A 24,283-nucleotide genomic window follows, 5' to 3' on the forward strand; every position below is an offset into this window, starting at 1 on the left:
AGTTCCCGCCGACCCATGATCCCTGGCCGGGCTGCCTCTTCCTAGCGGGCTTTCGACGTGGCCTCCTGGTCGCCGCGAATGATGTCTGAGGACTTACCTGGGGTAGTCCTTTCTCAGTGGGTTGGGCACTTTGCTTTCTTGCGATCACTAGGTGCAAAAAGAGACGGGGACCCTTCCGTCTACCAGGCTATCTTGACCAGATTCGGACCTCGGAGCCACTTCATGGCGTGCCTTATTTTTCATCCTGGGAACCCGTCAGTGCTGCTGGAAATGCATGTCTGTCAAGCGAGATTTCCTAGGCTAGTCGTCGAGCCATCGCGGCTGGCCGCAATTTCAGGTCCTGCGCCATCCCTGCAGGACGTTTAAAGATGACCATCTGTGCCCTGCCCTTTTCATTCCACAGGGGCCCGCGGGACCGTCCACATTCTTTGTCTGAGATTCTTTACCAAGTCATCTTGCCTCCAACACAGCAACATGGAGTCCAAACAGGCCTCAGACGCCCAAGGAGAGCCAAACCTGATGAAGGAGGAAATTGAGCAGTCTTCCAACAGCTTAGACAGGGATACAGAGTCGGGCCAGATGGACGACAAGGAATTGCAGAGACGACTTCGAAGAATATAGTATGTTTTCCTCAAATGGTCTCACCCCTTTTTTCCATTCACTCAATGTACCTCGCTGACCTTTTCAGCTGGAAAGTCGATCTTCGACTTATCCCCATCCTAGGAGGTAAAGTTGCCAGTAATCCTAACCGAAGTTGCTTATGCTGATTGATCAATTGTCATTTCCAGCTCTCTATGCTGTTAGTGGGATTGACCGCATTAATGTATGTCTCTGTTCCCAGTCTTGCTCATGATGGCTGGCTCCTACAAAGAAATATGATCACTGACGTGGGATTGTAGCTGTCCTCTGCTCGCGTAGCTGGTATGCATGAAGACCTGCATTTCTACATTGGCAATCGCTATTCCGTCGTTCTTCTCGTCTTCTTCATCACCTACTTCATGTTCGAGATTCCGAGTAATATCATCTTGAGAAAAGTTGGGGCTGCAATATGGCTGTCGTTTATTGCAATGAGTTGGGGAATTGTCATCATGTGTATGTATAACACTCCATAAGCCATTTCATACATATGGATTTGCTAACACACTTATCTTAAAGGCGCGGGTTTCGTTAAGACATGGGGTGTGCGTGCTAAGCTTGAACCTTACCCCCTCTCTCTCTCTGTGTCTTTTTCTTTTTCTTTTTTTGGCCAGTCAACTAACTGGTATCCAGCCGCTTATTGCTATCAGATTGCTTCTTGGGTTATTTGAGGCAGGCTTTTTGTAAGTGGTCCTTGAGCACTCCGTTTATATTCCTCATCAGCTAATAATATGTACAGCCCTGGCTGCATGTACCTCATTAGTTGCTGGTACAGAAGATACCAAATCCAGCAGCGGTACGCAAACCCCTTTTATTGTCGCTGTTTGGAGTACCTTTTACACGGGCGACTAATCGTCCATTGAAAGTATTGCTTGGTTCTACTCTATCAATGTCATTGCAAACGGATTTGGCTCTCTACTAGCTTACGGAATCATCCAGATGGAAGGGCTCGGTGGTCTTCGAGGTTGGAGGTGGATCTTTGTGATTGAAGGACTCCTTACCTGCGTGCTCGCCATGATGGGTTACTATCTTATCATTGATTTCCCGGACAAACTATTGAAAAAGAAGTCATTCTTGACGGCTGAGGAAGTCGAACTTATCAAGGCAGAGCTGGATAAAGATAGGGGCGACGCTGTCCATGATCCCATTACTCCAATGAAGGTTTTAAAGACGCTTTCGCGCTGGCAGCTTTGGATCTAGTACGATTCTCCCCTCGCCTTGTCGTCCATCAAACGTGCGAATATTGACTAGGCTTATAGCTCGCTCCTTTTCATGTGTGTTGCCATCGGCATCTATGGATACGCTTTCTTTGGTGTCGTTATTCTTCAGGGAATGGGTCACTCACCAGGCCGTGTTTTCCTTCTCTCGGCTCCGCCAGCTATTGCCAGCGTTCCGTTCTCTCTGGTAATTTCTTACCTTGCTGATCGAACTAAGCTACGTTCCCCATACGTCGCGTTTATGGCCATTACATGCACGATTGGATATCTTCTTGTTGCATATCCAAAGCAAAATGGAGTGAGGTATGACTATATATATATATATATTGCCCTCTCCGCCTTTGCACGACTAGAATTCATACTTATCTACCTCAATTCAGGTATTTTGGCGTCTTCCTCGGTCTCGCGGGAGCAAACGGCGCCCTACCAGCTGTTCTAGCCTGGCAGGCGAACAATATTCGAGGCCAAAGTACACGAGCGTAAGCACATACCAATCCGGTCTAATGTCGCAATATCTTACATTCTGTCGACCCTGACCCTTCCATAGTATCGCATCAGGTCTACAAGTTGCCTTCGGCGCAGTCGGTGGGATCTATGCCTCCGTTACCTTCCTCGAAAGAGAAGCTCCAACGTATTTCAGCGGGTTGTGGGCTGGAATCGTAAGTTATCCTTTGATATTTTAACTTTCCCCACTGACTTTCGAACCTGTCTCTCTCTCTCTCTTTTTGTGGCGTCAGGTTTGGATTTTTGAGCTGACAAGCTTGGAACTTGGATGACACAGGCGGCGCAACTTTTTATGCTTGCTGCGTGTATAGGAATGAGTATTTATCACTATATCCAAAACCGCAAGGCCGCAAGAGGAGAGATGGTAATCGAGGGCCTAGAAGGGTTTAGATACACATACTAGACCTGGTAGATACGTTATACTTGGAGAAGTGGTGAATCATTTGTTTGGCTGGGATGACTTAAACAGATTATATGATGCAACATCTTGTACAGAAAATCCTTTTTGCTTAATGATGGGCCTAGCCATGACATATAGGCGACTAGCAAAGAGGCATGAATGTCAATAACACACAATTATAAATCAAGAACTCATTCATCATGATGGGTTATGATCCCAATTTTGATTGCCATCCACGTGCATATTTGCCTTTACTCGATAAACAAAAGACCAAAGCAATTTACCAAAGCCATCAACATGGAACGAAAAAAATACCTCTACGATATATGCGCCACCGAACGCCCGCACCTAGGAGCTGATTAAGGTCTGGAAAGACGCCACTACGTTGCCCGCAAAAACGTATGTTTATGCAGCTGCAGGAACCTGCTGCTGTTCATGGGCCGCCGGATTAGGCTCGGGCTCGGAATCTAGAACTTCTGCATCCCCTCCTTCTTTCTGAGTATGCGGGGGCATAGGCTGCTGAGGCGGTAGTGCCGCTGCGCCAGGAACCGGAGGAAGTTCGGGAGGCTGTCGATAGAGGGTGATTTCGGATTGTTTGAAGTAGCGACGAGCATCTGTGTGGCAAGGGAATACGTCAGTCTTTGCAAAGAGCTGATTCTTGGATGTCCATTTGCTGTCTATTCCCATTCAAGTTTCAGGCTGTGTGGTTGGCAGTGGAGTGCCAATTGTCGACTGAGCGGGATGGTGGGCTGTCTAGTGATAGCGGGATGGATATCGAGATGCCAGTGTGGGGCTGGGACAAGACGCCAAGGCTGGCGTGCAAGACGCGTGGGATTATTCATTGGGGATAAAACGAAATGAGGAATGCACGGAAGCCACCGAGAAGGTGTGTGGAAGCGAATCCCTGCGTCCTCGCGAAGGGGGCTGAAACTTTCGATGCCGTACCCACAATGGTGGATAATGTCTTCAAGAGGGCCGGTATGTGTCGGAGACGGGGAAGGGGAAAAGATTGCACAAAAAAAAGGAGAGGAGGATTTAGGACAATCAAGGAAACTCAGCTCTCGACACTCACCTTCATCAATTAGGACCAAACTAAGATAGTATCTAGTCGAATATTTCTTATTGACATCGCGGAACGTGGGTGTCAGATCGAATCCGCCGAGGAATAATCGAATGGGGATAGTCTCTCCTGTGCGATGAGAAAAGAGATCAGCCAGCCACCCACCGAATGCCCAGCCTTAAAATAAAAAGCCTCCCGTCCAGAAAAAGTGGTATGTGGCAAGGATGTGGAGGAAGATTAAAAAAACAATAGTGGGGGAGACAAGGAGAGCTTTTCCGTACCTCTTGATGGAGAACCGTCCATGATCTAGATGGCAATGTTAGCAGTGAGACACACGGCAAGCACGGCGGTGACGATTAATCACTAACTTCAAATCTGACAAGAGTCTCGCTCTCATTATACTGGTTTGGCGGTGAGCCAGTCGTCTCCCGTCGTATAATCGACAGCTCCATATGTTTTATCTTGAGCCGCACGAGCAGAAAGTATATCCTCCCAACGATCACATCTTTGAGGTGGTACTTCGACTTTGAGTATTCGAATTCAATGTGTAGACAATCCTCGATACCGACGTCCATTTTAATGGGACTGTTGTTGTCCGGAGGCATTTTGTACGAATATACCCAGATATCCTTCTCTCGTACGATGTCGGCTATTCTGCGTGAAACGGTGACTCGGATAAAATATCGCAGCTTGACATTGATGCCATTATATGACTCGTACTGCTTCTCGACATTCTTGAAGTTGAAGGTAAACGTGCGCGGATGCTGGAGCTCCCCGGGAGCCGCGAGTTCCTGCACAAGGGAAAGAAACTCATAGTGATTACCCCGGTCAAAGAACATCTCTGCGAAAGGTTTTACATAACAGTCAGCATAGCTTTATTCTTAGGCCCTTGCTTAAGAATATACCGCCTCCAACCCAAAACGAAAATAGGGGCGATCTCAGCCATACCGATCGTGCCAATAAACTGCACCTTGATGCCTGTATGTTCTAATCGCTTCCCGTCTTTCGGCCTGACCGTAACTGCGCCCTTCACAGACTCGCCATCCATGTACAAGGGCGCCTTTTCACGCCTATTCTTATCTAGCTTGATATCGACGGTTTCTCGTTCGTCGGCATCCTCGAGGACTATGTCGATGTCGACGGGTGTGGAGAAGAAGAACGACGACATCTTGGACCTAACGGCCAATTATAGGCGTACGGTCAATTCACAAAGGCTTCAGCTTAGGGACGGCGTCAGTATCGGATTCTCCGGGCACCTGAACCCTCGTAGCTGATCTGACGGAGTTGGTGACCGTTGTGCCTTGCGAGACTCCAGATCGAGATACCTCCGCCCGCCGCGGACGGTTGTACCCTCTGACGTAATCCACGCTAAGGCCAATCCGGCTAGCACAGTTGAATTCCGGAGCAAATACCGCTGCTAAACCCCTTTTGGGGCTAGTCTCGTCTGATGGCTTTTTGATATCTTTGAAGCTTCGCTGGGCTGCTGACTGAACTTTCTTGAAGGCATACTCGCGCGCAACATCACGGAAGACACCCAGACAGCCCAACATCTACCAGCAGAATCAAAATGGGCTTGCTGCCAAAGCTCGTGTGACAGTCAGTCTGCATTCCTTTGCCGCAGCGGCTCGAATGACCTGTCGATGCGCGCTCCTAGCGTGTCGCTCTCAGCATCCTTGCCCTCCAGTTGTTCAGTCGAGATAATATCCAATAGTCCTCAATAGCAAAATGAAGTTCACTGCAGTTTCTCATCTCAGCTTAGGATGTCATTGAAGGAATAGATGCTCATCACTGAGAAATTTGCACATTAACCTCTCTGTCCTCTGTAACTAATTGGTATTACTGGATTTATAACAAGGAATGACTCTAATACAGAGCATCCATGACGAAACAAGTCATACACCCATAATCTAAACAGCTGTGGTTGTTAGTTACATCACATCGCATGAGGCTCATGTTTCCAAAGACATGATTAGCGGGAGGCACGAAAACCCTGCATGCAGATTGCCTCTTAACTACCTGTATGGTATGCATCCTTATGTGCTGGGATACCGGCGTTGAGAAAGGTGGGATTTGTGATTGTTGAACCCGGCTGCAGGAGGTGAATGCTTTAGTCAAGCTGAAGCTGTTCTTCCATAAGTCTGCCTGCCCACAGCCGAGCAAAAGGATGGTACTACAGAGTACAGAAAGGCATCTCTTGTTACGCCTCATTCCGTATTAGCTTGCTCGGATTCGCGGAGATAGCGGCCTCATCAACGTACTCGGTCCTAGGGTGGCCCTTTGCCGCGATTCTCTACGGTCAATCAACACGCATTCCTCAAACTAAAATTTACGAGCTTTGAACCGTATATGCAGTTCGACCAATCCTGTTATTGAGCTACGTTGAATTTATGGATTGGGAAAGATGTCCAACCAGTGAGGTGGTGCACCGTGATTTGGTGATGTTTTGTCAACTCGCAGGAGGGAAGATCCCGGCTCGGTCCGGCTGAGGCTGGTATTGATCGCGGGGTTGAGTGGAAAAAAACTCGAAAGTAATCCCTCTAGTGCGGATAAAGCAGAAGTCATACTATGGTTTTACACTGCATGCTCGCAACCTCAGTTTTTACATGGCTTCGGATTGGGGCCACTTTTCTTACGACTCGAGGCGTCTATCACGAGAACGAACCGAGAAAGCGAGGCCTGACCATGGCTCCCTTTATTCAAACCCTCCACCTGATCTATGCGCCGGTTTTTTTTTTTTTTTATCAAGGTAGCTTGCGCGTGCAGACGAAAGGAGTGCCGGACCTCCTTGGAAAGTAAAATATTAATTCCTTAGTTCCGCGGATGCGATGCAAAACAAACTTCCACGTTTCCACAGATCGCAGCCTAATCGACCATGGGTGGAAAGCCTACGATGGCACGCAAAGCTTGGGCTTGACAGTGAAGGAGAAAGGCGGAATGAGCGGATTTTCAGAAGAGCTATCCAATGCCCTTTGGTCGGTTACAAAAGGACATACGGAGGAGAGACGCCCTCATCGTGGAGCAAGGTGGCATGGCTGTCCAGATCGCATGTAAGGGATGACGTATCGGACGCATAGTTACATCGATGAGACAGCGGGATTGGCTCGGCTGCATGCGCTCGATGTATAATGACATCAGCTGGCTGGAACCAGCTCCCTGTCGAGCCAACTCTGCGCGCGCAGGGCAGAATTGCATGCCATTACTCCGTACAACAGCACATCGCGCTGCAGATGCTCGCGCGGGGTAGAGGACAAACTCCCCTTCAGCGTCAGCTCCAGCTCGTTCGACGACGAAAAGAGTGGCTGTGTTCTCCAGCGGTTGGGCCAACGTCGTTCAACCGAGCCAACAATTGGGTCGACGTACATACATCACACACGCAGGCCTGCATTCTGTCGTGCTTGCAGAAAAGGAGACGATAGCGATGTTTATTTGTGACAAACACAAAAGTCATAAGAACTGTGGGGAGGAGCAGTTAAAAAGGCAGCTAGCTACATAATAGCTTTCCCCACACTAGGGCCACATGGACAACAATCTGTCGGCAGCGTCCATCTGTGCGATCAGGAGTAAACAGGTCCGGCATGGCCCATTTCATGTAACTACATAACCGCGGTGGAACAGTACAGCCCTCGGACTCCCGCACTAACGCGCCTCGTCAGAAACTGCCGTTTCAATTGGGCAGCGTGCGAGTTTGCTGCGGCCTGTCGAAGGAGCTGTGAATCAAAAAAAAAAAAGGCCCGGGGAGCCCATCAATCATCCCATCCGCCTGTGGAATGCTTCCAAAGATTCCGCCCACGCCCGGAGTAACCAGCAAACCAAGCTCCTCCTCACAGCGTCCGAGAGTCCCGACCTCGAGCGTTGATTCGTAGTCAGTAAAGAAAAATCACAAACCGCCCAACCGCACACAGGCCCCGTGTTTGCTTCTTTTCCCTGCGTTGCTGCGCTTTTGATGTCATGGACGGCGATCGCCGGTGTTAAGCTCATGAGTTCGGAGTCAGTAAATGCCCGTTTTAAGTTCATATTTCTTTCAAGAGCGGTTTGACTCTGGCCTTGACCCTTGCACAAAAAGCCCGTGTTGTTTTATTTCCCGGTAGCCGCGCAAAATAACGATTGGCCCGATTTCTGTGACAAGAGAAGGGCTAAAAGCCACTTCGGGCCACTCAAATCGCACACCAGCCCAAATTACTCCGGACATTTGTAAATAGTTTAATATAATCAAAAGGAGGGGGGAGAAAAAAAAGAGAGAGAGAGAGATGTTTGTCTTGGTATTGCCACTCAGGTCGCTTCCGGCCGCCAATTCCGGCCGTCTGATGGCTTCTCGCAATGAGACAGATCAACTTTTCTCCAGGACCCGCAGACCGCTGATTCTGATGTTAGTTAGCTGGCTTGATGTTCGAGTGTTGGTTTCTCTCTAGACAAGGCTCCCTTTTTCAGCTCCCGTCTCTTTTTCACTGAAAAGGGAGCCCATCTGGATGGGTTCCAGATCTACAAACCCCCGCCCTCCGGGACAGCAGGCCCAAAAACGCATCGAACGGCGGGTTTGCTCGTGCATTCGCTGTATTTTTATTACTCGCAGCAGGCCCGTGATTGGGCTTCCGAGCGGAGCTGCGACGATTAATTTCACTGCTAAGACGGTGATTTGTTAAGCGTTGGTAATCCTGCAGGAGAACAAGACAGGTCGCCTCCGTTATTTCTGTTCAGAAGCCGTTGCTCCACGTTTCCTTGGCCGTGATGCTAAATCTGTCCACCGGTGGATGGCATTCCATCCTGTCCGCTCTCCCTGGCCCTCACATGATCCCCTCGTTTTTCTTTTTTTTGGCCCCGGGCTGACGGCTGCGCAATTGCGAGCCAAACTCGATGAGTTTTACGGAGGGGTACGTTGCCTCTATCTCAAAGCCGTGAATTGAACCGGTAAAGTTATTTCTGTTTCGGATGGCGAGGCGTCCGGAAGGCAATCCCACCTTTTGCCGGGTCTCCTTTAACCCCAAACCCCAAATCCCCGCCGCGGAGACACCGCTATCCCGTCCACAAGCAAGGAACAAAATCAAGCGACCCAGAATCGGTTGTTCTCCGGCTCCCAGTACCGTGATACCGGGTCCAATAAGGCTCTCCTAAATCCCGTTACTTTCGCTCGAGCTAATCCCACTTACGCTTATTTTTTCGACCCTGAACTCCCCCAGCACCAACGCTCGGATCTCCAATCATTGTTGACTCAACAGCTCCTTGAAGATCCCCCTCCGGTTGATTCGGACCTGTCCAAGGTTTCATTTCTCTGGGGGAGGAAGGAAAAAAGAAAAAAAAAAAGAAAAAAAGAGAGAGAGGGAAAAAGTAAAAGAAAAATGCCTTTAAAATCCAGACCATCCCCGGTCTTTTTGTCCCCTTTCCCCCCTCTTTCTCTCTCTCTCTCTGTCTTTTTTTTTTTTGCCTTTCTACTATCCATCCGTTCTATTCTCGTGTCTTGAACCTCCTAGTGGGATGTCCCGTCCCTGAATAATACTTATTCCCTTCAAAATCTTATACCGGCCATACTCTCCTTCATTTTCCCTTCACTGACGCGCTTTGACCGGGACTTGCACAAACTTGTACTATACTTTACACATACCTTCTCCAGGCGACTACCTTGTCATACTCCCGTGTTAGGACCGATTGCTATTCACGACGTTGACATCAACCACTTGTTTCACCGTCCTGCAACTCAATTCGGGTGGCGACTTGCACTTTAAAAAGGAACCATTTTCCTGGCAAAAAGAAGCACCCTGCTAACCCACCATGTTATCCACGGAAGAGCCTGCCCGCCGTCCCCATATCATGGCTTCAGTCGGCGCCAGATCGCTCAACAGACGTGCCCACCACCTACCTCCAAAGATCCCCATAGCATATCCCCTAGATCCATACGCCACCATGCAGCATATCTGGATCCTCACCGGGCCAGCCGGCTCGGGGAAGACAACAGTTGCCAGGGGATTAGCAAAGGAGTTTGGTCTTCCATACATAGAAGGAGATGATGTACGTCGTCCGCAAGCCTGCATCCCGTCAGCCGCATTCCGCGCTTCAGAACAGCAAAGAGCTAACCATTACTTCTTCTCCTGCTCACAGTACCATTCCAAGTCCAACAAGGACAAGATGGCCAACAACGTTCCTTTGACCGACGCCGATCGGTGGGACTGGCTTATCCAGCTCCGCGAAGCCGCGATCAGCAGCCTGGAGTCGAAAAACTCCCCCGCAGGCGTCATCGTCACCTGCTCAGCCCTAAAGCACAAGTATCGTGACGTCATCCGCGTTGCTGCGTACGACCACCCGTCTGTCAGAATCCATTTCATCTACCTGCGCGCTGACGAGCAGATCCTCCTACAACGGGTCAAGCAACGGAAGGGCCATTACATGAAGTCGGACATGGTCCAGTCGCAGCTAGAGAACCTGGAAGAGCCGGATTCGGAGTGGGATGCGATCTCCGTTGATTGCGCCGCGAGTCTGCCGGAGGTGCAGAGGCGCGTGAACGTAGCGGTGCAGAACAAGCTGGACGAGTACAAATGAGTTTCGTTTTGGCGACGGGCTGCTGTTGTTCTTTTTCTCCCCCGTTCTCTTTGGATTGGGAGAATAACAATAGGCATTGTTCGCGTGCGGCTCCCACGAGTAGAGTCCCCTTTTTCTTTTTCTTTTTTTTTTCTTTTTCTTTTTATTTTTTTTTTGGACCCATTGACACCTTTTTTCTGGCAGTTAACTCCCCGTGCTGTGTCCGATATGTGTCACCTATGATCTTGTGCCACCTCTACGAGGTTCTCATTTCCCGGAATTCTTCAACAAGTCGGCTTCTCAAGGATCGAATCGCGGAGTACCCGATTGTGGGTCTGCTGTTTCTCTTTATTTCCATTTTATTTTTATTTTCTTTCTATCGAGCGATTCCCCGGTTAAGCGATAGGCGCATTAGGAGTTAGAAAGGAGGGTATTCCTGGGAACCCCATGTGCGTTTTCCTTTGTTTACGCGATATATCAATTGTAATTGGTTTCGATTCTTTGTTAGCTATTGTTCTTCTCTCTGGGAGGGATGTGTGTTTCTTTGCTGTATTGCTAGGCATTTCTCATTAGCTACCCCGGTCCAATTCCACGCGTGATTACAGTCGCACAAATTCTCCCCATCGAGTTTTCACTCGCTTTCATCATACCGACCAGGTGGCCAGACCCGGAATGCATCAAACAGAGGGGCTCTCTCTCGGGGAAGGACAGGAACACTCCCGGACTAGCACACGGCGGGGAAACTCCCTTGGTCAGGAAGCGAGCTGGGCTTCTTGAGCTGGAAGAGCTAGGGTCTCCATGATATAAGTTCCTGCGCGCACGACCGAAATCACATCGACACGCCGATCGGAGGGCCCTGCAGGCTGCAGTGCAAAGGAGGCGGGGATCCTGTTTCTCGTTTATTCCCTTTTTCGATCCTTTGCGCATTCTTCCAACGCAAGGCCCCCACACCAAAGACCGGGGTGGGGGAATGCCCTGGTGTCCAACGGTCCCAGGCCCTGGCGTCTCTAAGGCGGATAGCGACCGAAGGTTTTGAAGGGGAGAAACGCATGAAAGGAAGAGAGAAGCCGGGGCCCAAAACAGGACTTTACACACAGCCCCCCGGTGAGGATGCATACATACGGACTACATGTTCCGTACATCATACCATACATGAGCGGGCTGAACATATATTATGAGCAACGGCCCCGTATCCGGCCTCCTGCATTAGCGAAGTACTCCGTACAAATTAACCGAACTGCGCTTTGTACTCCGTCTGTATGTCTGTATTTCCGGAGTCCTCCGGGTGCTCGAATTTTGGAGGAATAACGTACTGATCATCTGCAGCCACGGCTGGACCAGACAACGCGTTCCCCCGTCTTTCGCGCCTGTTTCAAAGCCCAACGAGTGCACAGACCCCCTACTCGCCGTTGCGTGGTTTTCCGACGGGCATGCAGCATTTTAAGCGCCCAGACCACCCGAGGCTTTGCTCAAGGTTACTACTGCGGAGGCCGGAGCCAGGCGAAAGAAGAAAGGCAGCAATGTTTAGCCAACCGCGTTGTTCCTATTGCCAATAATTGCTATGTATTCAACCTCGGGGTAAACACTCCCGCACCCGAACCGACAATGGAGGTTGCGAGTGAGTCGACGGCTTTTGAGGCGTGCGCCTTCTTGCGCTGTTGTGACGCATCATATCCACCATCCCTGTCCACGAGCCAAATCAGGACTAAGGAAGGAATGAAAATGGAGCTCCCCGTCCATCTGCACGGATGGCGCTTGGTTGCTTCCCGTTTCTCTTTCGGTTAGCCATGCGTGGGTCATGTCTCAAAGCGCTTGAGATGCGAAATGTGAGATGTCGATTACGGATGATTATATGGAGCAAGTGATTGGCATCTTCAATTAGCGGACAAGTCAGAAAGGGGTCACGGTACGGAGTAGATAGACGGTGAAGGGATATGAAATATAATGACTTCTTGTCACCCTCTTGTGAACTAGTTAGAATGTTAGCTTTTAAGAGGGAAGATCGGCTGATCGGTGTTTGCGCATGTTGTCGTTTTTCCTCGGGAGAAATGTCTTGAAATGCCAAAACAGGAGGAACCCTGTATACGTCTCTGAATGGCTCCTCCAAGTTTCAGTTTATCTCTTTTTGCTATCTGACTTGCTTGATGGAGTATTCATCTTGCCTTGTCTTAACCCTGCGTCATGACATATTACATTATTATTACAACCCTGAATCATTTCTGCTGGTCAGCATTATCTCACAAAGCAGCCACATTAGGTCTACAACACTCGAACACCTAGGAAAGTGGTCTCTCAGCCGGCATTGAGAGATGGCGAAGCTTCAAATCATTAAGGCCTACGACCTCGAGAGCCTTTGGGTTTAGGTCTGGAGCGCTCTCGCCGCGCTCCTGAAGTACAAAGAAAAGTCATCAGCATCACTTTACGGAATGTTTCACACCATATCCTCTGAGCTGCCTTATCCACAGAGTTCTTAAATATGCTCAGCCAGAAAACAAGGAATTACACTTTGTTTAACACCACAACCAGTGACAGGCGTAGCAATACATGGGCCTGCCGTAAACAGACCGGAAGCTATTGTGACGGTGGAGTGCGGTCAAAGAATTTGTAGAGTGACAGGCAAGTCGCAATATTAAGCGATGCAAAGTTACAGATCTTTCTTTTTCCTTTTAATGGATAGAGATCAGCTAACTAGCTATGAACTAGGTGGCTTGTACTCCGTACGTAGTTAACCAATAACTGCCGGCTCGATATGTTTTTAATTTTTTTTTTTTTCTTTTTCTTTTTCTTTTTTTTTTTTTTAGAAAACGTCGTCTATGCGTATGACAGAGCAGGCGAGGTCATAAGGGTGGAATGTGAAACGCTTTCCACAGGCAAGCTTGTGTATACAAGAAGCACACAATTCTAAAACATGATATCCTTTCCCAAAATAAACAGAAAGAAGATTAGGCAATCAGGAGATGCTGTATGCTCTCCAGAGCCAAGAAACATGTAACCAAGGAAGTACATAAACAGCATACTGGGTATCTTGCGTCCCATTATGGCTTATCTCAACGCCAGCATCATCGTCTCCGGGGACTCAACATACATTCTAACCTTCTCTGCCATTCTTGCCATCGTTGCTCCGTCAATGACGCGATGATCGGCACTCCAGTTGAATGTCATCTTCTGGTCCTTGACCACGTTACCCTGCTCGTCAAATACTGGCACGGTCCGTGACCTGCCAACGCCCAGGATGGCAACTTCGTTTGGCACCAGGACAGGCGCAACATATGTTCCGCCAATGGTTCCGATATTGGAGACAGTGATGGTTCCGCCGTTAAGATCGGCAGGAGTCAGTTTTCCGGCACGTGCAACGGCAGCGAGCCGGGTTACTTCAGCCGCAATGTCTAAAATGGAACGGGCTTGGACGTTTTTGATGTTGGGTACGAGGAGCCCAGTTGGGGTGTCCATGGCCACCCCGATGTTGTGGCTCGATCTCATTACTAAAGATGGCTTGTCGGGGTTCGTTGTAGTGTCCACTCTGGCATTAAGGAGAGGGTACTGTTGCAGGGCAAGGGAGACAGCTTTAATGATAAATGGCAGGAAGGAGATTTTCTGTGGCTCAGTAGGATGCGAAAGGATCTTCTGTCGGATAGATGCGAGTGCGGAGATGCTGAGATCATCGGCGTAAAGGAAATGTGGGACTGAGAGGGACTTGGTCATTGTCTTGAACATCTGGGACTGGATGGGTGTTAGACGTGTTGGGGTTTCGACTTGGGGAGTGTCCACAGATGGCGTGGCGGCGGTAGGCTGCGCCGCTGGGGCTGCTGCTTGCGAATCTCTCTCCGCAAGATATTTGAACACATCTTCTTTCATCACTCTGCCATCCTTGCCAGTTCCAGTGATCTTTGTAATGTCTAAACCATGTTCCTTCAACAGTCCGCGGACCGCTGGCGTCGCAAATGTAGCATATTTGGACTTTGGCGCAGCTGGGGCGGTTTCGACCTGGGCTTGGCTATTCTCAGCCAATACTTCTTGAGCCTTCTCTTGAGATACGGCAGATGCGGAAGTGGTTGGCTCTGGGGCCGACTCCGCCTTGGGGGGAGCAGGGGCATTTGTCTCAGGATATTTGGCGTCATCGACCTCTATCTCGCAAAGAGCCTAGCCCGATGTTAATATATGACTAGGAGAAAGATTTCAATTGAATGAAAGTACCATTCCGGTCGGGACCGTGTCATCGGCTTGAAAATGGAGCTTCTTGATGACGCCCTCGTAGCGCGATGTGATCTGCGAAACGGTGTTAGCAAGCAGCATTTCGGAAAGTGGGGGGAGAACGTACATCATCTACAGCTTTATCCGACTGGTACTGGCATAGGGGCTTCCATTCCTCTATCCTAGCACCCTCCTGGACGTACCACTGGATGATTTGAACCTCGGTGATACCTGCGGAACGGCCAAGACGTCAGCTATGATGCCGCCGGTGGGCAGATCCGGAGTTTGCGGTCACAATGATCATACCTTCACCGACATCCTTCAGGATCTGAGACCTGATTCCCCATGGCACCGGGGTGCTGTGAAAGCGCCGGCGGAAGCGATGGTTGAAGCCGGCAACTGGGGGAGCGGCGGGGAGGATGCGGGACAAAATGCGAGCTTGGAGTGCCTTGGAGAGCGATCTTCTGCAGTATAGGGAGCCCATGGTGCAGCTGGATAAGTGGACGAAGCGAATTGGGGCAGAAGACAGCTCTCTTTTCCTTCGACGAGGATGAGGAAAAAGAGGACGTTCCCTCCAACCCCATAAAATAGCCCGAAAAGGATTGTTGCGGTGTCGACGTGCCGGCGCAACACCGACGATAGCCGCCGAAGCGATAAGAGCACGTGACGCGGCGCTGGAAGGTTTAAGGTTATCTTTCGCCAAGATACACTAGTCGGATCGGGACTAGTGATGCCCTGTCCGCTAGCCCTAATTCCCCCATCCGGAATCCAAACCCCCCCTTCAAATGACAAAAACAATAGCTGTTCGCCGCTGCGACAACGAGTTTCAAGATGCGCGAGATGCTCTGGACATTTCATTCATGTCGAAAACCACACGAGCGGAGAAGACAGTCCAGTATGGTACAACACCGGACATTTTGTTTGGCTCATGCGCCTGTACCAGCGCGCCAGATGCACATTTCGCTTGGGTCGCGCGGGATGGCCCCTAACCGGCGCTTTCGTCAGACACGCCCCAGATATCGACTTTCATCTGCTCTCTGTATGGAGAAGCCAGTCGAGCCGATGCCAATGCGGCCTTGAATTGCGATAGCCATGGTCAAAAGTGGATGACTGGCAGCATATCTTTTGGACCACTCCAGCTCTAACTGGCGATTCCACCCCCTTTTTCTCTTTTTCTATATCTTTTATTTATTTATTTTTTCTTTTCTTTTTCCTTTTCTTTTCCTTTTCTTTTGGCATTGATAGGCGTGACTTCAGATGTGTCTCTCGCTCTCGTAGTTCGCTACGTAGGCTTTCGATAAATCAGATCAACAGCTTCGTTGACCGATTTTCTCAACAAGCGTCTTGGCTTAGTGCTCTCTTTCGTTCAGCCCTACACCAACTAGCAAACCACAGCATTCCCCTCCCCTCCTTGAACCCCGCTCCAGTTGTCCAAAATTGGAATCGAAATAACTACTTTCTAGCACTGCGAATCTATTCAATTCAACCAAGCCCGCCCGCCCTTTTTTCTACACAGAAACCCGCTAAACGACCGCCCTAGACCACCATGGTTGCAGAATATTTGACCATCCGGAATCTCACCCCAAACCCAATTGAACTGAAGCATGTGGAACGCTTCGCGCCCCCAGATGTCCCCAAACCAGACATCAAGAACATCACCAAATCCTTTGCGACATTGATGAACAATATAACAAGATCAGCCAATGAAGTGGACGCGATCGCCCATGGCTCAGAGGCCGTCTCTAAAGAGGATGTCTCCGTTCGCGTAGAGCCTTTCACCGCAGTAAAGACAGAAATTCGCGCCTACAAGAACTCCGAGAAAGAACGGTTGAAATTGACCGTCGAAGTGGAAGGAGAGCGTCACCAGGTTCAAACGCCGGTGCCCACTAGCGATTCGGCAACGATGAAAGCACTCAAGGACAAACCACGCTTTCGACTGACAGTCATCTACATCACTCCTGAGTCGCACCTGACGATATTTTTGTCTGCAAATCTCAATTCATGGATGAAGGAGCTCAAGGACGAGACGCTGCTGTCTGCGCTGTCGATCCCAGGCACGCATAATTCCCCAACCTGCCATGTCGCCCCACCCTCTGTGAGGTGCCAGGCCGTCAGTCCACGAGAGCAGCTGGAAAGCGGCGTCCGATTCTTTGATATCCGCGTTCAGCCTCAATATCCAGACGACCCAAGCAAAGATAACCTTGTTCTTGTGCACAGCGTATTTCCAATCTCTCTCACTGGCAATAAGTATTTCCGCGACCTCGTCAACGAGATCGAAGGGTTTCTCCAACGCAACCCATCAGAAACGCTAATCATGTCCGTCAAACGTGAAGGACCGGGAAAGCACACAGACGCTCAGCTCAGCAAGATTCTACACGACCACTATGCGCGGGATCCACATAAATGGTATACCGAGCCCAAGGTCCCTAGGCTTGAGGTAGCACGAGGCAAAATCGTGTTAATCCGCCGTTTCGGGTTGGATGACAGTCTCAAAAAACAATGGAATGGACGCGGTTGGGGAATCGATGCCACTGGCTGGGCGGACAACACTCCTCATGCTAACTGTCCTAGCGGCCACGTCTGTATTCAAGACTTTTACGAGGTCCTCGAAACCGAAAACATCGATAAGAAGATCGAGTACGTTACCGCGCAGCTTGCCAGATCCGCCGCCCTGTGCTATCCCCTCGGAGGAGGCGATGACGAAAAGGACCGATCCCCGTTCTATGTGAATTTCCTCAGCGCGAGTAATTTCTGGAAAGTACAGACATGGCCGGAAAAGATCGCTGCGAAATTGAATCCGGCCACGGTGGACTATATATGTCGAAAACACAGTCATGATAAGGACGGAGATTGGTCTACGGGGATATTGGTGTGTGACTGGGTTGGATTGGATGGCGATTGGGATTTGGTGAGGTGCATTGTGGGAATGAATACAAGGCTGATGATGAAACAGAGATAAACGACAGAGTATAAATGTGTTTTTTTTGTTTTGTTTTTATTTTTATTTCAATTTATTTTTTATTTTTTTTTTTTTTGGGTCTTATTACTTTATTTTCGGGGCTTTCGTGTAAATCTGCTCTCTCCTGGTGGGACAGCGGATTTTATACTTGCTATAGTTGCGCATTTATTCCCCCAGAGCTCTTGGTATATAGAACTGAATATTCCGGGTTAATATCATATCCATATGGGCTGGCTATTGCAAGAGGCGTTTCCGTTGAATAATTTCTAATAGAGGTTTATTGCATCTTATAGTACATGAATTTAAGCCCTGCTGACAACATAAAATGAAAAAGGAACAGATGGCACCATCCCCAAAAAACTGAACGAGTATCTATATGTCCAACACACGTAGTCAAATATCCACTCATTCTTTCTTCCCACCGTTTTGTTCTTCTTCCAAAACACTTCTCCGGCTCTCCATCGTAAGATACAGACTCTTTCCAGCACCTTCCAAAGTATTTGTAAGGTTGGCCCCCATAGACTGCAACAGGTAGACCAGCTGTGCCCTGAGTCCGCCCAATCCACCTTCGATACCTCCGATCCATCTTGTACCCTCGTCATCAAACACCTTTCCTTCCACTCTTGCCCCCAACATGACCAGCTTCTGCAACCCAGATTGCGTAGCAAATTCGTAATAACCCGGATTCGCCCGGCGAGTTGGAGCGGGGAAGGTTGGCGGGCTGGGTGCTAGAATGGACAGGGCGGCCTTAACATGCTCCGGCGAAACATACGGAAACGAAACGACCGCAATCGGACCCGTGAGCAAAGTCGCTAGCTCGTGCTTGCCACGCTTGTCGAGAACAGCCTGATACGCTGTGTATGAAAGGTCGTGGGTTAACCTGGGGTCTTCTCGTGAGAGGATTGGTGCCGTTGGATCGACAGTTGCCGCATCCCCAGGACGGAAGAAGTCGACCACTCGTAGAGCAGCTTCGAATATATGTGTCTGGATGGTCTGCATTTTGATCGCGTCTGCCAGCGGTGGCATGTCCGTCCTTCCTTTCGAGATGAGATCTTCGTCGACTTTTCTCAGCGCGTTGGAGAGTTCGCGGCGGATATTTACCCATTCGATGGATTTGAGATTGTTATGCTGAAATAGGAGTATCAAAGGCATTGTTCGCAGGAGAGAGGTGTATTGGCGGTGAAGTTGTGACTTGCGGTATTCTGGTCGGCGATGGGAAAGCGGTTGTGTTTGCTGATACAAAGGGGCGGGATTAGCGGTGGCGGAGGCAGTACTAGCACCCCGAATGTGATTGATAGAAGTGACTGATGACTGTGAGAGAGCCGTTGCTGCAATTGCAGCTCCGGACTGTCTTCTGCACTCATGTCGGAGGGAGTTGGAGATCGTCGAGCATGTTGAGAGCCGTAGTCTCGGAGGCATTGAGACAGTTAGTATATGGCAAAGGGGAGATCGGGCTGGATTTAAGCGTTTTTCAGGTGTCAATTAAGCTAGACTTGCATCCACTGGCCAGCAAGAAGGCGGGTTTGAGGGATATATGCCACTTTCACGGCGCTCAAAGCTTGCGCTGCTACATTTCGCAATTCCCTCAGATTTTCGTGATAATTATTACATAAGCAGCCGTTGACGGGATTATGTAATATGCCAGGGGGGACCTCGTGGGCGGTGAAGATTCTGCCACGCGATGACTCTTCCGCCAGCGTGATCGGAGGGGCTAAAAACGCCCCGTTGGCGAGCTACCTGGTTCTTCATTGTTCAACCGCTCTGTCCCACAGCAATCTCTCGTTCCTTCACTTGACCCATCTACATTCCATCCACGAATCTGCTACGCCTTTACTTCGATACCGAGCTTACGGAGTTCACAGGAACTCATCTGCACAGCTACGATGGCGGCAGAAAGCCCCACAAGCAAGCCGGAGCCAGTGTCCATTTCACCACTGCTTCAGAGGCTCGCCTACCCCGACACCTCAGAGATCCAGGTATCAGCTGGAGAAATTGCTTCAGCATTTGCATTGATCTTTGAAGACCGTCTCTCAGTTATACAGACAGCTGCCCTACTCACTTTACTACATTCGACTGGATTGGACAGAGACTCGGACGTAATTGCGCAATGTGCCAATCGTATGCGCGAAGCTGCCGAACAGACCGAGAGGGGGCCATTGAGGAAAGTCCTACGAGAGAGGGGTCGAAAGGAGGGTGCGTATCAAGGTGGATTGGTATGTGACTCATCCGCCGTAAATGTTGCGATTGTGGCTGACCAGGGATCCTTGGATAGTGTGACATTGTCGGTACCGGTGGCGACCAACATTCGACCTTCAATATCTCTACGACCTCGTCCATCATAGCCTCGCCATTGCTTATGATGGCTAAGCATGGCAACCGGGCACAGACTTCTTTCTCCGGTTCGGCCGACGTCTTAAATTCAATCGCACCTAGGCCACCTAAGATATCCGCCGTAAACTCGAGTAATATTGCGCAGGTCCTTGCCGAAACCAACTACGCATTTCTCTTTGCACCCAACTTCCATCCCGGTATGATGTATGCCAACCCGGTCCGACGAGGCCTGGGACTCCGAACGATATTTAATCTAATGGGGCCGCTTGCCAACCCTGTGGAATGGGCCCTGGAAGCTCGGGTAGTAGGTGTCGCTTATCAAAGTTTGGGACCGGTGTTCGCCGATGCGCTTCGAATAAGCGGAGCTAAGAAGGCACTGATAATCTGCGGCGAAGAAGATCTAGACGAAATCAGTTGTGCAGGGAAGACGAACTGCTGGAGGCTTTCCGAATACCCGAATCCTGAATACAAGGGAAGCGAGAGCACAGAGACCGAGGATGACGACGATGACGATGACGATGATCATGATCATGAGGCGCCACCCAGAACTATAGTTAAGCTGGATACGTTCCAAATTCAGCCGTCGGACTTTGGATTGCCAGTCCATCCACTGTCAGATGTGGGCGGTGGCAAGCCGCCACGCGAAAATGCCCTGAAGCTGATGAGCATCTTACGGAACGAACTCCCCCGCGATGATCCAATATTGGACTTTGTTCTCATGAATGTGGCAGCATTGATCGTTACTTCTGGCGTCTGCGAAGCGGACACCAGCAATATGGGGCCCGGAGATGATGGAAACGTCATCAAAGAACGTGGCCCCGGCGGTCTCAGATGGAAAGAAGGCGTGAGACGTGCGCGCTGGGCCATCGAGAGCGGAGAGGCCTTGAAGTGTCTTGAGAAATTTATCGATGTCACGAACAGGCTTTAAGGCGGGGATGCTCAATTTCTGCAATATTAAAAAGGAAAAAAAAAAAAAAAAAAAAAAAAAGGGTAATAAGCTCCGACGTCTTCATTTCCAACTCTCATGCAGAGTACACAGTTAGAAGGGTTTTTGGGTTGGGACACATCGTGCCCCCGAGGGTAAAAGCGAAATTGGACATTTCAACATGTATTTGGGTTTTCGGGATTAGAAACATCTAATATTAACACTCCATAGCGCCTTGCAAATGCTCGTTGTAAAAAGGGAAAGGACAAGTTTTATCGACGCAAAAGCAGTTAAGGCCTTCTTAGCGTGTAATCGGCATCATCGGGCTTGGAACTGGACCATCCTAAAAATGAAAAAGAATACATAGATTAGCATGCATCCATCAAGGCGACTTGTGTACCCTAAATTGTTTAAAAAAGAACCCCCGACAACACCACGCCTAAAAGCAAGGAGTCTCGAGTAACCGACCTCTTTGTTCTCTCCTTATATAACACGCGGTGCCCACACTCTTTGCACCGAATCTGATCTCCACGCTTCATTTGCACACGAGCGCTGCAGTCGCCGCAGACATAGATGACGGAGAGGAGCTCGTCGTTCGCATTGGTGGGCGCAGAGCCCGCACCAGCGGAAAACTGGGCCTGCTGGTTGTCGAAGGAAGGGACTTGGTAGGCTTCGCGAGACATGGCTATCAATATGAACTGGAGAGTCTTTCCTGGGACAGCTGGAAATGGGTTTGTTGGTTCTTCTGAAACGACGGCGACGGAGGCAGAGAGGCTGTCGTGGATGAGTTTTGCGGTTGAGAAACAAGCGGGCGGCGACCGGCGACAGAAAAGATGCAACATCACATGACCGTATTGCTGACTAATCTGACCTCATCATGCGCAACCTGCTGACAAAGCGTCTGCCGCTGGATGACATAATCAATCAATCAATCAGCACGATCTGTGTCATTGGTTAGAGTTAACTAAACGGTTAACATCGCCAGCAGCATCGTACGCCCATCGTCAACCGTCAATTGCAACCGAACCCGGGTCTCTGAGCCGGTGTGAATGATGTCCAATGCAAACTGGGCATACTGCTTCTTAAATTGCGGCCCCCCCCCCCCCCCGGATTTTCGAGGTGCACTGCGATTCAGTTGCAAATTGGCCTATTTGGACAATGAAGCCATACTCGGGGACGGACTTCGCCCGTTTGTTCCCCTAAAACTTCGGCTAACAGGAGTATGGATCGCCTGACTCCAGGTTGTTACTTCTTTTCACCCGGACAGCGAATAATGCTGGCTTCACTGAAGCTCACGGCCTCTGGGCCTTCTCTCAATCCACGCCCACCGTCTCGTTCCTGCACCGTGGGCCTTAGCTGGTGGTCGGGCTTGCCTTGAGATCTGGGATATAGCCCATAGTTATGCTATATGCGTGTTCGGTAATCTCTTCTTTGCCCCATTTCTTCTTCGCTTTGAAGACTTTCTTCCGTACCTCACGTTGCTGGTCGCATCTTCATATCCATTATCGCGACCGCCTTTGGGCTACCAGTCAAGTTCTACAAGAGCTGGCGGCGTTTTGCTTTTGTTCTTGGATTCACCTCGCTGCTGATTAGGCTCCCTGTACAAGCTATTGATTACTTTTCAAAGGTGCATAACTCTACTACGCGTTGAATAAAAGTTACTTCATCGTTAGAACCTATTTATCCCAAACGACCATTCAAGTCGTCCTTGATATCTACACCAGGAACTAGAGGCACTATGGTTGCGAGACGTCCCCAACATTCCCCTCATACCCCTCGAACGCCTCGAGAGGGTCGCTATTATCGTCGGGACGAACTGTCGCCACCTGCCCCACGACATGGACATCGCAATCCACCCGATAGATGGGTTCCACAATACCGCCGTACCAACTCCCACGTCATTTATAGGAAGTCAACGGGCCCTAGATCACCGCCAAAATGGAGGCGAAGACCTGATTACTGGCGGCCCAACAACGAACTTTATAGCCCCCCCTCAGTTGATCTTGAACCAACGTTCTCCTCGTTGTCAATTGACGATCGTTGGAGAGGAGAAGATGTTCATCATAGCCCACAGAAGATATCGACGGAACTATCTCCTGACGCAAGGGAAAAGGCCTTTGCCGAGATTATAAACGGGGCGTTTGATTCGGAAAGTTTGTACTTGGGCAAGAGTGCACCTCCGAGGCTTGCAGGTCCTTCCGAAACTGAAAGTTCCGGTATTGGAAAGACGGGTCCTATTTATCGGCCATGTGAAGAGAAGATCGAGTCCTTGCCGCGTGAACCATCGCCTGGGCGTCCGAATCATCCATATTCATCATGCGAAAAGCCACTTCAATCACCTTCGATTGACTCGTCGGCATCGACAATAGACGGAACGGTACACCAGCCTGAAGAGATGAAACGGTTGATGAGGATGATCAGGCTTAATCCTAATCGCTCGAAAGAGCTTGCTGACCTCGTGTATGACTTCCTCTACAGGCGCACGAAAGTTTCCCAGGAAGCCAATTTTGAAAAGTGTAATGGTCTCCAGGCTAAACTCCAGCAGCTTAGGGGGTCTTCACCAATTCTTCCGCAAGTAGCCACACTCTCCGGTGGTGGTGACAGCCCACCCCGCCGTCCCGGTGGCATGTTTCGGGGACATATGATAGATAAACCGGATCCTGATATACACAGCGGTTTGTCGGCACATGCATCCGAAGCTACAACCAGAGATACCAGTGCTGCCGTGGAAGATGTTGAATGTAAATTGCTTTACCCAAGCCGCGCCAGCTCGTTTGACGAAGCTAACCTTCTCCATCAGTGATCCCACCAACACCACTTCCAGGACCGCATGACTTCGCGCCCAGACATTCTGTTGCCTCGAACCCGACATCCGGGGTGTCGGATCATCCTTCCAACTCAACAATATCTTACACAAGAAGGGATGGTAGCCCTCTGCCCGAACCACTATGCCCTGGAGCGGGTCCTTGCTGCGATCACTGGATTGCTACTTATTATAATACCCTTGCCGCACTCTCGCCAAGCTCGCTATCTCCTGAAGATTGGCGAGCGGTCCGATCCGCTTTGGCTTCATCCCCAGAATCACCACCGCCATTTGACTTGAACGAAATCAAGGTTTGCTCCAGTAGCAGTGGCTCTCAAGGCAGCGGAGAGGTTGCTGCGTGCTCAGGGTATGAGAATACGACATATTCACACCAAGATGGTCTTCCTTTTCGACCCAAGACTGCCATGGGAGTAAATAATGGGGACCAACAAGACCCTAGTCTTCGCATAGAACCTCTCAATGCTGAAGTACTTAAGCGGCCATCGAAGCGAGGCCTCTCTCGACACAAGGCCATACCGCGGTGTCCTCGTACCCCAGTTTCATCCCCGTGTGAAATATGTGGCCAACATCACAAAGCAGGGTCAAATGGTAATTAAACAATAGCAACAGTAGCTTGTGCCTCCTTGGTTTTCGAGGCGCTAGAAAAGCGGATTACTGGCTAAGGCCCGAAAATTTTCATCTCTGTGTCCATTTCATGGCTGTGCATGAGCAAATGGACTATACACGTCT

The 24,283-nt window shown here is 49.8% G+C and overlaps 9 protein-coding genes across 9 annotated transcripts; 5 read left to right on the plus strand and 4 right to left on the minus strand.

Annotated features, from left to right (window-relative positions):
- Window positions 1-424: 424 nt before the first annotated feature.
- D8B26_001582 (uncharacterized protein) lies at window positions 425-2,958 on the plus strand. Its single transcript, XM_066123579.1, has 12 exons — window positions 425-620; window positions 689-726; window positions 789-823; window positions 900-1,092; window positions 1,156-1,181; window positions 1,270-1,319; window positions 1,376-1,432; window positions 1,503-1,835; window positions 1,896-2,156; window positions 2,234-2,332; window positions 2,401-2,512; window positions 2,635-2,958. Exons 1-12 carry the CDS (start codon window positions 475-477, stop codon window positions 2,758-2,760), a joined length of 1,476 nt encoding a protein of 491 aa, XP_065979654.1. The 5' UTR covers window positions 425-474; the 3' UTR covers window positions 2,761-2,958.
- On the minus strand, window positions 2,940-5,116 carry VPS26 (Vacuolar protein sorting-associated protein 26). Its single transcript, XM_066123580.1, has 5 exons — window positions 4,766-5,116; window positions 4,186-4,658; window positions 4,099-4,123; window positions 3,830-3,946; window positions 2,940-3,371 (listed from the first exon to the last, which is right to left on the minus strand). The coding sequence occupies exons 1-5, from the start codon at window positions 4,983-4,985 to the stop codon at window positions 3,163-3,165; spliced, it is 1,044 nt and encodes a 347-aa protein (XP_065979655.1). The 5' UTR covers window positions 4,986-5,116; the 3' UTR covers window positions 2,940-3,162.
- Window positions 5,117-9,276: 4,160 nt separating this feature from the next.
- On the plus strand, window positions 9,277-10,345 carry D8B26_001584 (uncharacterized protein; the record flags this gene model as incomplete). Its single annotated transcript, XM_003065572.2, has 2 exons — window positions 9,277-9,817; window positions 9,908-10,345. Exons 1-2 carry the CDS (start codon window positions 9,581-9,583, stop codon window positions 10,343-10,345), a joined length of 675 nt encoding a protein of 224 aa, XP_003065618.2. The 5' UTR covers window positions 9,277-9,580.
- Window positions 10,346-13,310: 2,965 nt separating this feature from the next.
- Window positions 13,311-15,097, minus strand: D8B26_001585 (uncharacterized protein). The gene is made up of 4 exons (XM_003065573.2): window positions 14,822-15,097; window positions 14,643-14,746; window positions 14,519-14,590; window positions 13,311-14,464 (listed from the first exon to the last, which is right to left on the minus strand). Exons 1-4 carry the CDS (start codon window positions 14,997-14,999, stop codon window positions 13,367-13,369), a joined length of 1,452 nt encoding a protein of 483 aa, XP_003065619.2. The 5' UTR covers window positions 15,000-15,097; the 3' UTR covers window positions 13,311-13,366.
- Window positions 15,098-15,772: 675 nt separating this feature from the next.
- On the plus strand, window positions 15,773-17,488 carry D8B26_001586 (uncharacterized protein; the record flags this gene model as incomplete). Its single annotated transcript, XM_066123581.1, is given in 4 exon segments — window positions 15,773-15,776; window positions 15,794-15,801; window positions 16,056-17,423; window positions 17,453-17,488. 4 exon segments carry the CDS (start codon window positions 15,773-15,775, stop codon window positions 17,486-17,488), a joined length of 1,416 nt encoding a protein of 471 aa, XP_065979656.1.
- Window positions 17,489-17,726: 238 nt separating this feature from the next.
- On the minus strand, window positions 17,727-18,893 carry D8B26_001587 (mitochondrial 54S ribosomal protein uL10m; the record flags this gene model as incomplete). The annotated part of the gene is made up of 1 exon (XM_003065575.2): window positions 17,727-18,893. The coding sequence occupies one exon, from the start codon at window positions 18,891-18,893 to the stop codon at window positions 17,880-17,882; it is 1,014 nt and encodes a 337-aa protein (XP_003065621.1). The 3' UTR covers window positions 17,727-17,879.
- Window positions 18,894-19,220: 327 nt separating this feature from the next.
- On the plus strand, window positions 19,221-20,761 carry TRP4 (anthranilate phosphoribosyltransferase). The gene is made up of 2 exons (XM_003065576.2): window positions 19,221-19,687; window positions 19,747-20,761. The coding sequence occupies exons 1-2, from the start codon at window positions 19,358-19,360 to the stop codon at window positions 20,731-20,733; spliced, it is 1,317 nt and encodes a 438-aa protein (XP_003065622.1). The 5' UTR covers window positions 19,221-19,357; the 3' UTR covers window positions 20,734-20,761.
- Window positions 20,424-21,505, minus strand: RPC10 (DNA-directed RNA polymerase core subunit rpc10). The gene is made up of 2 exons (XM_066123582.1): window positions 21,199-21,505; window positions 20,424-21,073 (listed from the first exon to the last, which is right to left on the minus strand). Exons 1-2 carry the CDS (start codon window positions 21,411-21,413, stop codon window positions 21,049-21,051), a joined length of 240 nt encoding a protein of 79 aa, XP_065979657.1. The 5' UTR covers window positions 21,414-21,505; the 3' UTR covers window positions 20,424-21,048.
- Window positions 21,506-22,468: 963 nt separating this feature from the next.
- On the plus strand, window positions 22,469-24,157 carry D8B26_001590 (uncharacterized protein; the record flags this gene model as incomplete). Its single annotated transcript, XM_066123583.1, has 3 exons — window positions 22,469-23,471; window positions 23,531-23,900; window positions 24,031-24,157. The coding sequence occupies 3 exons, from the start codon at window positions 22,469-22,471 to the stop codon at window positions 24,155-24,157; spliced, it is 1,500 nt and encodes a 499-aa protein (XP_065979658.1).
- Between the last annotated feature and the right edge of the window lie 126 nt (window positions 24,158-24,283).

This window comes from Coccidioides posadasii, chromosome 1 (assembly GCF_018416015.2).
Source record: "Coccidioides posadasii str. Silveira chromosome 1, complete sequence".
Taxonomy (NCBI): domain Eukaryota; kingdom Fungi; phylum Ascomycota; class Eurotiomycetes; order Onygenales; family Onygenaceae; genus Coccidioides; species Coccidioides posadasii.

Coding starts and splice junctions, on each gene's coding strand:
- D8B26_001582 (XM_066123579.1), top strand. CDS start 475: ATGGAGTCCAAACAGGCCTCAGACGCCCAAGGAGAGCCAAACCTGATG. Junction 727..788: donor ACTTATCCCCATCCTAGGAG/GTAAAGTTGCCA, acceptor TGTCATTTCCAG/CTCTCTATGCTGTTAGTGGG. Junction 2,513..2,634: donor GCGGGTTGTGGGCTGGAATC/GTAAGTTATCCT, acceptor TGGATGACACAG/GCGGCGCAACTTTTTATGCT.
- VPS26 (XM_066123580.1), bottom strand. CDS start 4,985: ATGTCGTCGTTCTTCTTCTCCACACCCGTCGACATCGACATAGTCCTC. Junction 4,124..4,185: donor AGACTCTTGTCAGATTTGAA/GTTAGTGATTAA, acceptor ATTGCCATCTAG/ATCATGGACGGTTCTCCATC. Junction 3,947..4,098: donor GGACGGTTCTCCATCAAGAG/GTACGGAAAAGC, acceptor CTCATCGCACAG/GAGAGACTATCCCCATTCGA.
- D8B26_001585 (XM_003065573.2), bottom strand. CDS start 14,999: ATGGGCTCCCTATACTGCAGAAGATCGCTCTCCAAGGCACTCCAAGCT. Junction 14,747..14,821: donor CCTGAAGGATGTCGGTGAAG/GTATGATCATTG, acceptor GCCGTTCCGCAG/GTATCACCGAGGTTCAAATC. Junction 14,465..14,518: donor ACACGGTCCCGACCGGAATG/GTACTTTCATTC, acceptor ACATCGGGCTAG/GCTCTTTGCGAGATAGAGGT.
- TRP4 (XM_003065576.2), top strand. CDS start 19,358: ATGGCGGCAGAAAGCCCCACAAGCAAGCCGGAGCCAGTGTCCATTTCA. Junction 19,688..19,746: donor GTGCGTATCAAGGTGGATTG/GTATGTGACTCA, acceptor ATCCTTGGATAG/TGTGACATTGTCGGTACCGG.
- RPC10 (XM_066123582.1), bottom strand. CDS start 21,413: ATGTCTCGCGAAGCCTACCAAGTCCCTTCCTTCGACAACCAGCAGGCC. Junction 21,074..21,198: donor TATAAGGAGAGAACAAAGAG/GTCGGTTACTCG, acceptor TTTCATTTTTAG/GATGGTCCAGTTCCAAGCCC.